This window comes from Ammodytes marinus (assembly GCF_949987685.1).
Source record: "Ammodytes marinus genome assembly, chromosome: 8".
NCBI lineage: Eukaryota > Metazoa > Chordata > Actinopteri > Uranoscopiformes > Ammodytidae > Ammodytes > Ammodytes marinus.
Window position 1 is genome coordinate 28,620,743 of NC_137212.1, and position 14,148 is coordinate 28,634,890.

The 14,148-nt window shown below is 42.4% G+C and overlaps 1 protein-coding gene across 1 annotated transcript; it reads left to right on the forward strand.

Moving 5' to 3' along the window:
- Window positions 1-215: 215 nt before the first annotated feature.
- cltrn (collectrin, amino acid transport regulator) lies at window positions 216-3,673 on the forward strand (the record flags this gene model as incomplete). The annotated part of the gene is made up of 6 exons (XM_080032569.1): window positions 216-282; window positions 630-688; window positions 990-1,075; window positions 1,234-1,350; window positions 3,052-3,246; window positions 3,544-3,673. The coding sequence occupies 6 exons, from the start codon at window positions 216-218 to the stop codon at window positions 3,671-3,673; spliced, it is 654 nt and encodes a 217-aa protein (XP_079888695.1).
- Between the last annotated feature and the right edge of the window lie 10,475 nt (window positions 3,674-14,148).

Below are 14,148 nucleotides of genomic sequence, written 5' to 3' on the forward strand. Positions count from 1 at the left end.
CCTATCTGGCTCTGTGGAAGCTTGAACAAACAGCAGCCCTTTCGCCCACTTTACAGTTTCCATGCGAGGGAGAGACAGGTGTGTCCTGGCTTAACCATTAAACTCAAGAGTTTATCCAATGATGGTCCACTGCTGACTCCCTTTAAATCACTGATCCCTGGGAGTTTCACCTGAGCCTGTGTATTATTGTACTTGTCTTGTTTTCTGGGAGGAAAATGTTGGAAAAGGTCTTTCTCCTGCTCTGTTTGTCGTCTGCTTCGGCACAACAGCTCTGCACGCCAGGTAAGTGACCATACCTAATACCTTCACATGTCAAAAACCTTATTTGTAAGCTACATTGTATTTCTGCTAAGATACCAACTAAGGCCTTGTTACTGTAGGGGCCGCCTGTTTGGCTGGGTTTCTTTGTTGCCTCTCAAGTGTGGCACGCAGCTCCAAATCTGAAAACTCAGTCGGATTAGACACATATCTCAAATGTTTTGCCTCGAGACGACGGCCTCCGTTTGACGTCAGCTGTTTTTTCTTGAAAACACATGCTGTTCCGTATGCCATCTCTTTCTCTACAGCTCTACAGAGGAAACAGCTGACAGAGCTGACACACAAAATTTAAATATGTTTTATCTTCACAGATGCTTCAGATGGCTACAAAGTTCGACTCAGCATCAAAACCGCCCTGGGAGATCAAGCAGTACGTTCTGTACATACATTTGAATATTAAAAACCATCAGGCCATAAATAACGTATGCAATGTTTTGAAGTCCTTACGATGAGATACACTCTTCTGACAAGGAAACATATATTTCCCAGTCGACTGATCATTCATGCAGCTAACTAGCCCTAGAAAGTATAAGTATAAGTAAAATGCTGAATTCACTCAAAGTGCGTGTGAGTGTCTTACTACCAGGACAAGGTCCATGTGGCGATCAGTTAACCTTGAAGGCCTTTTCCTGGCAGCAGCTCATGATCTATTGTTGTTGTTATTGTTGCAGTATGGTTGGAATGAAAATGAAATGTTCCTTTTCCGAGCAACCTTGGCTTTCGCAATGAGGAGTCACTTCGGTGGCCAGGAATTTAAGTAAGAAAAATCTCTTGAAAAACAAAAAAAAAACATAGCAAGAATAAAGATACTTTTGAGTGTTCATAATATATCATCACCTTTTACCATCCAATAAAAAGAGTGAATCATGGTTTGTGAACAGCTGACATGGTCTTTTCTTTTTGAAACTTCCCCAGTGTGTCAAACATCGTGGTGTGTGATGAGACTCCCAGAGTGTCCTTCTGGTTTGTGGTGACATCACCTCTCAACACGTCTGTCCTTGTTAATAAAGAAGATGTGGAGGAGGCAGTCAGGTAATCACATGCATATAAAGTCTTTTGGTAACACGTTACAATAAGGGTACATGGGGTACGTTCCAATACCCGTTCAACAGGCCCTCGTTCACTTGCCCTAGGCACTTGCCCTCGGGGGAATCCCCGCTGCCATCTTAAGTGTCGTTCCAATAGTCTGGAAACTGAAGTGAACTTCGTGAGATAGACCCTCGGAGGGCTGAGTGATCAAGTCAACATGGATGGTCACTCCGAGGTGGATATCACCTACAGTGCATTGCAGTTCGTCTTCTTCTTCTTCTCCTTTTATTTTCCGGTAGACTGTATGCTTTTAGGGACATCGCGGCCACCCGCAGGACAAATATATATATACAAATATATTCCAAAACGCCTCAATTAGGCTATCCTATTTCCATACGAACAATCCAGTGAATGTATTGCAGTTTACACATTGCTGCTATAACACCGATGGCTGCCAATTAGAGGACTATTTAAAACAAATGTTTTTGGTTGAAAGTATAAATAAGAAAATATGTCGGAGCAAACTATTTACATGTGTAAGTAACAATATCTTGATAATCTGAGTTACCGTGTCGAAATTCAATGTTTGTTATGCTATGGAAATGGCTTTCTGCAACATAGGCTACCTTAGCAGAATGTTATAATTCTGTATTATTTGCATTCAGATTTACCTATGTAACTGACGGTCCATTGCGACTACAAGGGCAAGTGGGCAAGTGGGTTCCATTTAAATCCTCCGCTCCTCCCCCGCCCAGTCTCCCTCCGCTCTCCAAGTTCCCTCCGTGCAACGTATGCTGTTACGTCATGCCAAGGGCTGAGGGTAAATGAACAAGGGGAAGTGCAACTACTATTGGAATGCAGGGATGAATGAACTCTTAGCTAATGCAAAAAACGGTTTGTTAATGTGTAGTTCATGCTTATTACGCATTAGCTTACTGTAAATGCTTCATTATTAACGGTTATTTAATGCTTGGTTTACCAGTAACTAGTTAAGCATTAAGCACAACAGTTCATTTATGCTTAGTTAAGACTTCTTAGCCATTAACTTACCAGTAATAAACAGTTACTTAATGCAACGTTAATGCGTATTAAACAATAACTAAGCATTTACCAACAGTTTATTAATGTACCCTTATTGTAAAGTGTTACCCAGCTTTCTTTTTTTATTGGTGTAATCCTAAAAAAGAAGTCAGAGGTCAAGTTCAACTCTGGCATTTAGAGTTACGCTGACGATACAGTGTTCAAACCTGTCCCAGCAGAGAAAGTAGTTATTAACAATTTGGATCTAGAAAAGCAATAAATAGTTATCTCTTGGTCATAGAGATCCCTTGCAGATTCCCACCACCTTTAGATTTCGGCTGGTTAGGTTGTTAAAATGTCCTCTTTCGCTTATCCATTATAATTATGCTAATTGTGAGTTGCAACATATTGTTCTGTATTTACTGGAATAACGAAAAGCTTGAGACACATTTGTAGAAAATGAGAACAAATATTTAACTCTAATCACTGTCCCTCCCTGGGCTTGGATGAGTAATTCCAGAATGGAGAAATTATTTCATCCATCACTGTAGCTTCAATACAGGCAAGCACCATTTTGACTTGTGACAGGCAGATATAGTAGATGTTGGTCTCGGCCTGAATAAACTCAGTTTTAACAATGATTTGATACATTTTAAATCATTTATTTTAAAACTTTTCCAACAGAAAGTCCAGGAATCGCATCAACAGTGCCTTCATGCTAACTGATAAAACTCTGGAGTTTATCGGCATCGCTCCCACCCTGACGGCCCCGCTCAACCCAGACACCCCTCCCTGGCTCATTGCATTTGGGGTGGTCATGGGACTAGTGGGCGCAGGCATCGTTGTTCTGCTCGTGTCCTCTGTACGCCAAAGAAGAAGGTAAGCCGATGACTGGAGCCAATATGATTAAAGGAGCTTCAAGGAACTTTCAGTTTGTGTTAGTGTTTTTTTCCTACGCCAGATGTAGTTCCTGGGTGAGCGAAACTCATGACAAAGGCATTAAGAAAAACTACATGAAAATAGCATTCTTTGCACTGATGGTCTCGTTTGCTGTTACATGTAATATAGGACCATCATAGGAGAAACATTTTACGGTTTCAGAAATATTTAAAAGTTCCTCGTAGCACATTTAACCAAACTTGTCTAAATCTTGTGTCTGGCTTTTTTTGGTTCCAGCAAAAAGAATGAGAAAACTCTGGATGTCATTGAAGAAGAGACAAGGGTGAAAACGACGGAGAATGGAGCTACGCGTGATGGCGTGTACAACATGTCCTTCTCAGATGATGAGAGGAATACACAGATGTGAAACGCAACTATGAAAACTCTTCCACATATTAAGCCATAAGATGGGAAACAAAAAACAAGGTTATCAGGCCGCTCTGGGTGGACTTACTGTTGCACTGTAATATTGCACCTGCAAAATCATTTGTACGTTGTTAATCATACGTTTTTGATATTGAAATGATTTGAATACATTTTCCATGATTTTTTTTCTATTTTGTAGAGGTTGTTCGCTTAACATTTCTCAATGCCGCTTATTTCTAGCCTGGCACCGCCCACCTACCTACTTCCGCTCAATTTTCATTGCCCTTCAGTAGTCAGTCTGGGTCCGCGGTATATTCAAGGGTTTTTCTCCTTTTATATACTATCTATGGTTTTCTCCTGTAGATTTTTTACCGGTCCAATCAGCGAGCAGAGGGAGTGGCTGATAACAATCACGTGCGCCAGTTCAGTCATGAAATACGCCACGACCAAACGTCATGCAATCGGTTGGCTGATCCAGAGTGGCACTGGGCAGATCCAATAGTTTGAAACTTTTACAGACACAAGCCTTCAAGTGAGTTTACGTTTGTCAATTGAGCGATTCCAGACTTTCTGTACAAATGAAATGAAGTACGATGACCAGGCTAGCTTATTTCCCTGCTGCCTCAAAAAAAGGAAACAAGCACATGCAATGTTCTAATGTAAATATGTTATTTTTCCCAAATTAATCAGGAAGTGACATCATTTGAAAATGACAGTGGATATTTAGCAAAAATCTGCATTGGACCTTTAAAAATAAATATTTTACTAACCTCTACTCTACTGTATATTTAAACAAATTATATATTTTTTTCAGCAAACATAATAAAATAAATGCTCCAACTTTTTTCCACCCCCAATTTGATTGATTTCAACGTGTTCCAATCAAAATTAGGCCCAGCTGTGATGTCTGCAGTAGAAAACATTTACAATTTTTAAAAAAATGATCAGTGGTCAAGCAAGTAATCATGAGGACTTATTTTGTTAGTGATAGTCAGAACTGAACAACAGCCTTCTGGCACGTAGAGATTGGTCTAATCTGGATGACTTTGTGGTGACCGTTATGTGATATACATAAAAACGTGTGAATCAACATGAGGCCATATCTTTGCTCTTTACTGGTGCAAAGTTTTCAAAAACGATATCTCAACTGCTGTTGGTTTTAAATGTGATCTTTGACTGTGCTGCCTCCTGCAGGCCATTACGCCTTATTGTCCCTTTCCCCATGTCTGTTTCATAGTATTCCTCTAAATGTATTTTTTGCTTGCATTTGTAGATACACAATTGAAATAGGGCAAATCACTATCTATGTAAACCAGTTGCTAGTCAATAAAAAGATATGATTGTGTCTCTGCTTTCCCCATGTGAGCAACATTGTTTGTCCAGTGTTACCCCAACCTGTTTTGGCTTGTCTCCCCTTAAAAACAAAGCAACGTCGACTTGCAACTTACACAACTTTTAGAGGCCTTAAGAAGTAAACATTTAGTTATTCATAAGAAATTAGATGAAAGTCTGACAAATAAACTGAATTTTGTGTAGCAGGAATATTGGAACCCCTTAGTCTAAGGGCATTAAAAACACTAGTAGCTTCACAGAGCCCTATAGGGACTGTACACAAATGATTGGGCTGAGGAGGGGGGACATTTTTATTTTAAACGCAAACCATCCCCAATGTAAAAACAAAAGAAGGAAGATATTTCACATTTCATTCACTAACCTAAAGTGTTTCTAGATAGTGTGCTCTAATTGAACCAATTCCCCAACAGATTGAATAACAGGAGTACAGTTATAGCCTTGTATAATTCAACATCCCAGCCATTCTTTATTACTGAACCAAGAGCCACTGACACTTTAGGATAGTGAAACTCTGCTAACCTGATAAGATATATATAAAAAAAGTAAAGGCAAGTGTCACTCACTGAGATGATGAAATACACCATACACCGTATACATCCATTGTGTTTCTTAAAACTTGAAATTTGTGTACAGTCCCTTGTTAGCTGTTCTTTAAGATATACCAGGTTGTGTAGTGGTTCACCACCATGTAGAGACCATTCATTGATGTCAGGAACTATATCTAGGTTTTAATTAACATGACACATTTCTGCTTCACAAAAAACTTGTTTTTTAATCAGACTTTCCCCATATCCTTTCCCCACTGTCCCTTAGTCTTAAAATGGATGTGAGGCATAGCAGCAAGTACTGCACAACTTTCCCAAAAATGTAATTAATCCAGACAATCTTTAGTATTAATATACTAACAGGCATCCTAAAACAGTCTTTTATCTCATCAGGTTTTTTTTAATACAGCTGCTGAGACACTGATGGCAAAGATGCTGTCCACAATTTAAACTCTAGGTGGCACCATTGTGTCATAAATTGCCATTGACTGCACAGATGCCACTGTCCTCTTCTTCACAGCACTCTTTCATGTGTAGGTGTGTGTGTGTGTGTGTGTGTGTGTGTGTGTGTGTGTGTGTGTGTGTGTGTATGAATGGTAACATGCCCTTTTTAAAATTAAACATTTGAATTTCAAACATATTTTAATTTCGACTGTAACTCTATTTTGGTCCTACCCTTTGTGGTAAGTGCTACTAACAGAATATTTCCCCCACATCCTATCTTGTTGTCTCTATATTTAGTTTATTGTTGAATAAAATCTGTACCCTTTTCTCCAGGGGGTGACTTTTTTTTTCTTTATCAATTTGCACAATTTTCTGCAGCAGTCAGGTGTTACCCACTGAGTGTAGTTTGGTCTGGCTTTGCGAGACTACCCACTGAGTACTGTCACACAGATGCAGCGCGGTGAGGAGTAGCTACAAATTTGGCACTTTGATGTAATATCCCACTCCTTCCTTATTCCCCCTGCATTTTAATTTTTCTCGCCTGAGGTGTCCAGTATTTATTTAAAGGACTCAACTTTCTTGTCAGGACGCCATAGATTTTCCGTCATATCTGATTAAGACATATGGTAAACCACCCCCCCCCCCCTCACCCTCCTCGTTAGAGAAAATATCGAAAGCGGGAAATAATTGGAGACAGTCGAAAAACAATTGATGATTTAAAAATAAATCTCCTCCTGATACCTCCTGAATATTAGATGAGCTTTGAAATAGCCACAGGAGTGAGTCACAGTGGTTTTGATTGCCTGACTAACACGAATAACAACCGTCTTAAAAGTCAGTGATTATTTCGCAGCTGCCTCTCATCACATGCAACAATGCCTGGGTTTGCTACGTTGCGTAACGCCTTTTTAGCCTAATTTTGTCTAATTTTGTCTCTTTAAAAACGTGGTGGCACACAAATAAGCCGCTGGAGATAATTTCTAGACGCAAACGCAACAGTTGAATTATAAATAATTCCGTGTGGGTGAAATGATTAGCCTAACTCATTACACATTTTAATAAGGGAAAAGTAGATGCTTAATTTCCTGTGTGGATTCCACAAAAATAAATAGCACCCCCCCCCCCACCCTTCCTAAAAAAGATTGTACACTTTTGAGCAATAACCACTCAAGCAGAAGTTGAATTTTTATATCTACATATGGACATTATTTTACTGTACTTTCACAACAGCACACACGTCTTAGACAGTGACAATGTAATCGTTTCTACCTGTGTGCAAATTTGCATAGTGAGAACAGTGACTACTTGCTGGAGGGGGAAAGTCTACAGAAGACAAATGTACTGTATAATACACTTTGACTCATGGGAGAGGCTCTGTGAACATGTGGCCCCCTGCAGCAAAGTAATGTGTGGGGTTTTAAAAACTCTCCGCTTTCAGATGTACAAAAATTCAAATTCAAAAAGGATTTCTTTCCAGTGAGTGTGCCACTATTAAACTATCAATATTAAATATCACAATCCCGGTCAATATTTGATGAGACCTATTTTCTAACAATGCAGCTAAGCTTTCAAGGCTTTTGGAATCAATATTTCAAATAAGTTAATTTTTCATAACTTTAGCTTTGAAAGCCCATGTGCATTATTAATACCGGCTACCAGAGCAGTGTGAAAAGTGACAGATTCCATATGCATCTTATAAACACAGTGGAGGTGAAAACTATACGCCGTGCACTGATTCCACCACCAAGCCTTCCTACATTGTTGGCCTCCAGGGAGGGGGACGCAGGGCAAGAGTATTTCAGTCAGAGGTTTAGTGTATGGAGTGTATTTTGCCACCCAGTCTACTGTGTTTCAAATCCATTACTCTCAAAAGAGTCCTCCCCCCTTTAAAGCTATAGTGCGTATCTTGTGTGTCGCCCCCCATGAGGAATTCCGAGTAATTACAACAACACTGTCGGCGCATCTACATGAGGTAAGCCTTCGGTGTGATTGCGCATGGATTTTATTAACCTGGACTGCTGCACGTCCAGGTTTTTTCTTAGCAGTAGAATCAACAACTGAAACATTTCGTGGGCGCTTCTTGAGCTCCTGTGCCAGTGTCCGAGGGGGTGGGGGAGGGGACGGGGGACACCAGTTTGTAAACGCTGCCATATACTGAGAAACACAGAGAGAGTTTTGTGTAGCTGATAGGCTTCATCAACCTTGTATCAACTCGTTTTGGTGACGGCTTGAACGTAACCGAAATTCCTTTATATGAAAAAGTTACGCACTGAAGCTTTATTTGATTTTTTTTGCAGTCGTCTAGAAATCCCATTTGTGCAGTTCTTTCTCCACGTCCTCCTTCTCCTTTTGTTTATGAGTCTCATCGAGGAGCGCCGCCTCTGCAGTGTCCCCTCCTCCTCCTCCTTCCTCGGCCGCTTGCTTCTCTCCCTCTCCTTCTCTCTCTCCCTCCCTCTCTCCCTCTCCTCCCTTCTCCTTCTCCGTCTCTCTCTCCCTGATGATCTCCACCAGCCTCTGGAACTTCTGGTTGAGCTCCTCCATGCCTCCCACCCCGGCCCTGCCCCCCTCCCCCTCCTTCTCCCCGTCACTCTCCAGCGAGCTCAGCGACGTGGCCCGGGAGTCGCGGCCCTCGAACTCATACGTCTGCAGCGAGTCGTAGGGCGGCTGCGACAGGTCAAAGGTCACCTGGTCCAGACGGATGTTGAGCAGGTCTTCCATGTGTAAGGGCTGGGGGTAACTATGACTGCCGGCGGCCGGCCCCTCCTCCGCTCCGCACGCCCAGCCTCTGTTGTTGTTGTCCCCGAACGCCGCCGCCCCAGGTGAGGGCAAACAACTCTGCAAGGGGGTCAAATAGTCCTTTCCCTGGAGTCTGCACATGCTCAGTAGCTGCTGCACTCCCGCTTGGTACAGTCTGCCGCTAGTCCCGTTCACACACGACGCGCCCCCACTGTTTGGATTGAGCGAGCCCACAACGCTGTAAGTGTCTTCCGTGTGGTAAGCGGCGGGGTTGATGGTGTTGATGTGGCCTCCTCCTCCGGTTGAGAAGTTCTGCTCTGATACGGAGCGGATGGACGAGTCGGTGTCGATGTCGTCCAACGTGCAGCTGGTGGCTCCAGTGCTGATCTGAGTCTGTGAGGAGCCCGGCCGCTCCTCTGTCTGCTGGGTGTGTGAGGAGGAGCTGGAGTGGCTGGGGCACGAAGACTCTTTGGGGTCACAGTGGGTCAGAATAGATGGGTTGGTCGTGGTGGTGGTGTGTGTAAACTCTGGTGCTGTTGAGTTGATCTGCCAAAAGGAACAGAGAGAGAGGGGAGGGTGTGAGATCATTCAGAAATACATGCTGAGATCAATGGATGGATGGAGGCAAAAAAAATAAAAAATGGCAAAAAAGATTTAAATCTTGATTCAACTGAAACTGCTAAGGTTGACATGTACCGATCGCTACTGAATATTTGATGTTGACATTTAAATGCCACTGAAGTCATTGTATTGGAATATTTTACCAACAATATAATATATATAGGGGAGAACGGGGGAATCTGAGGCATCGGGTAATGTGAGCCACCCCCTGTATCTAGGCAACGGAAAACATTTTTGGTCATGTGAGATATATGTTTTCAAGCCCCTCTCATTTCCCCATGGCCCTGAAAGAGAGGACCTCATGGTGCTGTGGTAAGCATGTTTTTTTCACCAAAATAGGTATTTTGCATGTAAAAGTAAATTTTCTTGCTGTCAACTTAATCAACTGTTGTGCCAAAGCAAATGTATTCACGTAGAAAAACTTCTATCATACGTGTTGATGAACTACCAACATATAAAAACCATGTGATGATATTAGCTAAAGATTAGCCTGAAATGCCAAGAGAGGTTAGCCTGGCATTCCCAGACCTGCCACTAGGCGCTGGCAAATTAAATTTGCTGCGCGTGTTGGTCTGGACACGCTCCGTTGAAGCTTATCAAGAAAGCCAGAAATCTGGCAGGCGCGCCAGAGCCCCTTATATGGTACTCTGGGGAGGACGTAACCGGATGACGACAGTGACGTGCATGCGACGTCGAAGCCGTGATAGTAAACATCAGAGATGGATGCGGATATGTTGTGTGAGTTTGAGACTGCTTTGGCCTCGACCCTTAACGATTTGGAAGACGGCACTCAAATCTTTCATTAGCAAGTAAGTGGAATGTTCTATTTTGCCGACCGACAACGGCAAACGTTTAATTTAACAGTTTAACAGCTGTTCGCTAAACGAAAGGGGCTTACGTCGCCTTGTGCATTGCTCTGATTGGTTGTAGTGCTATCCAACTGCGTGCAGTGGCATTTGAAATGCACGAGTAGGAGCCGCCCCTTGAGTTGGAAATTACTATTGATCGTCGCCAGACCCTCTATCGTTCAAGATATCAGGGTCTGGATTTCCAGGCTAAAGAGAGGTAGTTTTTTCCTCAAATTGTGGTGGTGGGGGAAAGTGAGCCAAATGCTGTGGGGGAAAGTGAGGCACTGTCTCACTTTCCCCCACCATGAGGCACAAGTTAAGTTTAGTCTTAAACATATTTTAATGTAATATTACATAACATATGATTTATTTTAATGTCATACACATTGTAGAAAAGCCATCATGCCAAGGAAATACACCAGGAAGACGACCTGGGGCAACCACACGGAAAGAGCACCTTCTCATCTTTCCCTGTAACCTTCAGGGCTGGAATGTAGAGTATGACAGGCTGATGTTATAATCCAGTTGGGTCTTCTCCTGTGTTCTGAGTCCCAGGCTGTTCTCGCTGGTTCTGATTTTCCTATGCTTTGACCCCCAGACACAAGCTGGCTCTAAGGGTCCTGTGTTCTGACCCCCAGACTGTGTTTTAATCTAACTGGTTATATCATTCATTTGAATCTTATTAAAACCTTTTGAAATATAATATGTTGTATTTGATTTTGTTCAGAGTTACTTTCAAGTGTTTAGAAAATTTGCTTTGCTTAATTGACCAAACCCCATCATTCTTTTACTAGTCTGACATTAGTTCTGGAATGTGTGGCAAGCTTTCAGGATTCTAACAGTTACAATATGTGTTGTTCTGGTAGTTTCAGAGTGGAAAAAGTAAGTGGATCAGTTTACCCCCAGCTGGTTCACTTTACCCCCTTGATTTTTCTTGTCCGTCTCAGTTTACCCCACAGCTGGGGTAAAGTGAGCCACATGACAACTTTTTTTTAAACAATCATATTTTCACTGCCCTTTGTCTTGAACAAAATCTGCTAATGCCCATATCTAGGAAACATCCTGAATTAATGGGAAATGTGAAAATTTGAGTGATAAATCATTTTAGCTCGCTTAGAGGGGAGCAAATGTAAAAAGTGGCTCAGATTACCCCGTTCTCCCCTATCATATATAAACCAACAATTTGGATTCATATGGTTTGAATCATTTAGAGTCTCTGCAAAACATTTTGACAAATGTACTGTATATGTTATGAACAGAACTTCCCCATCTTTGATTTGATTGGACGGAAGACTGTTCTTTCAACTCCTCCTTGGATCCTGGATGTTTAAGTGTCAATATACAGTATCTCCAATTTTGGTGTCAGAATATTTTGAATATCAAAAGTGCAAAAGCCTCCAACCTGATACACCCACAATTAAAGGCATACTGAGCGGTTTAATTTAGAACAACTTTTCTCAAAAATCAGCCTATATCTACTCATCTTCCGCTAACTGCCCGTCTTGTGTGCGTGCTGAAAAATGACTCATTGAATTTGAAAAGTGGTATTCTCGATTATTATACACTTTTTATCTAACTGTCCAATCTTAAAACAGACTCGTCCAAGCCACGCTCAAAATAATTCAAATCTGTGTGGTCTTTTGTTGCCTTCATATATTGCTATATATTTTGAATCTGTAAGCAATAATACTATCATCTGACCTTTTCCAGATCCTGATTCAGTTTTCCGTCGGCGGCGCTCGCTTCACTGCCTTCATCATTTCTCTGTGGGATCTTGCTCTTTGCCAGCATGTGCTCTGCCTCGTAACAAGCGGGGCTCGTCTGAAGAGGTGGAGGGGGAGGAGGAGGAGAGCGCAGGAGAGGATCAAAGGTGCTCTGGTTTTGAATGACAAGGGAATTGCCAACATGACCTCCTCCTCCAGTGAGCCCGTGGTGGGTCAGCCCGGTTAGCTGCAGCCCTGCCTCCAGCGGACCCGCCGGATAGTCTCTTATCACGGGCAGCGTGTGGATGCCGTAACACAGCCGTCCGTAGAGCGGAGCGGAGCCCGGCCTCTGCTGCTGCTGCTGCTGGGGGTCCAGGCAGGGAGGGCGCAGGGTACGGTTCCAGCTGTATGTCCTGGCCCGGGTCGGATTCTGCTGCGTGTACCATCTGGGCCCAGAGAGATAAATGTCAGAGAAAGCCACACACACACACACACACACATGACATGGCATACACACACATGGATAAACTTTGCCTGCGTTCCAATACCCATTCTTCCCTGCTACATCATGACGTAGAACGATTTGGATTTAGGGTGTCCCAATAACTGTGGTCAGATCAGGGCTGTACAGTGCGACAGTTTTGATCGCATTTGCTACTGAAATTGATCACGTGCGATGATGAATACGAATCCTTTCGCACTCGTGCGACAGGTTGATAATGAGGAGAGGCTGTCTTTAAAACACAGAGGTCAGATGCACAACACTGCTTAAGAGGGCTCTACATTAACACTGCGGGTAAATGAGTCTAAGGCAAGTAAGTTATTGAGTCCACCCTTCAATTTGGCTGGTGAAAGATGTGTGCTCGGGATCTGTGTTCATGCAGCGATTCTAGGTATAAAAACTTCACGGCTTCAACGGCAATTACCGGAAGGAGACGGCACATTACCGCAGTTAAGTTAGCGCGTGTACAAACGGAACATTTCCTGTGCGCCTTCACATTAAAAGCCTGTTACTAGACAAACGTGAGTTGACTTTTATTTTGAAGCCAGTAAGAACAGGAAGTTAGCGCTTTTTTCTAACTTGAAAGGCAACTCCTTCAGCTGCAGAGAGCAGTCAACAGTATCCTAGTCTATTTAAACAAAGTTTTAAATAAGCCACTGAAAAGCTACTCCCAACACATTCACAAAAACCTATTTAATTTATCCTAAATTGTACCAATATGTATACTTATTTATTTAATAGGCTATGTTTAATGTTTTAAAGTTTGGTTTTAATTAACAGAAGGACATTATAATAATAATTCTGAATCAGCAAAAAATTGCAATTGGCAGGTTAGATTCTTTTTTCTAAATTGCAATCAGTGCACCCCTATTCATTTTTCTACAATTATTACTGCATCATATTAATTGTGAATCTCAAATGAGACCAGGATGACATGCTCAAAGGTAATTAGAGCAAAATGCAAGGGTTAAGGTTATGCAAGTTTTCAATAGCCTACTTTGTGTGCTACCAAATTTATTTTTGTGCTACTGAATTTTTTTGCTTGCTAGCACCGGTGCTACCACCTAAAAAAATAAGCGTACAGCCCTGGGTCAGATGCAACATGCTGAAAAAAAACGGTCTTACATCTACTACATCTGGTCGTAACTTTATGTGTGGAAATCAGCATGCTTTTTTGGGGGGGGGGGGTGATTCTGACCCACAAGCCGCTTCGCACCGGAAGTGACGTCACATCGACGGAGCCTCCGTGTGAAAACCAGCCAACCATGTGCCGGATACAGTATAAGCAAGAGGCAAGTTCAAGGCGCGACGATGATTATGATGAAATAAATAAGTTAAAGTATGACCCAATTGTGTGCCCGCTGCATACTAACTCCATACTTTTTTATGATCAGCTGTCGTATGAAGAATAGTAAAAAGAAAAGAAAGAGTAGGTGATTTATATTTGGAGCGCAAGGTGGGGTGTTTGCTCACATGTTTCTGTTGCTGTGCATGTTGCTTTGCATGTGCTGCATCCGGTGCATGCTCTGCAGCGCCGTGATGTCGAAGGCGGCCGTGTCTGCCTCTCCTCCCCCCTCGTCATCGTAGGAGATGATGTTCTCCCTGATGTCATCCTCCTCGAAGGGCGAGTGTGCGTCCCTCTTCTGATGGCGCAGTGACAGCGAGAGCGCACACAACACTAAAGGGCAGAGAGGACACACATGACAAAGTGCTCTTTCAAAAAA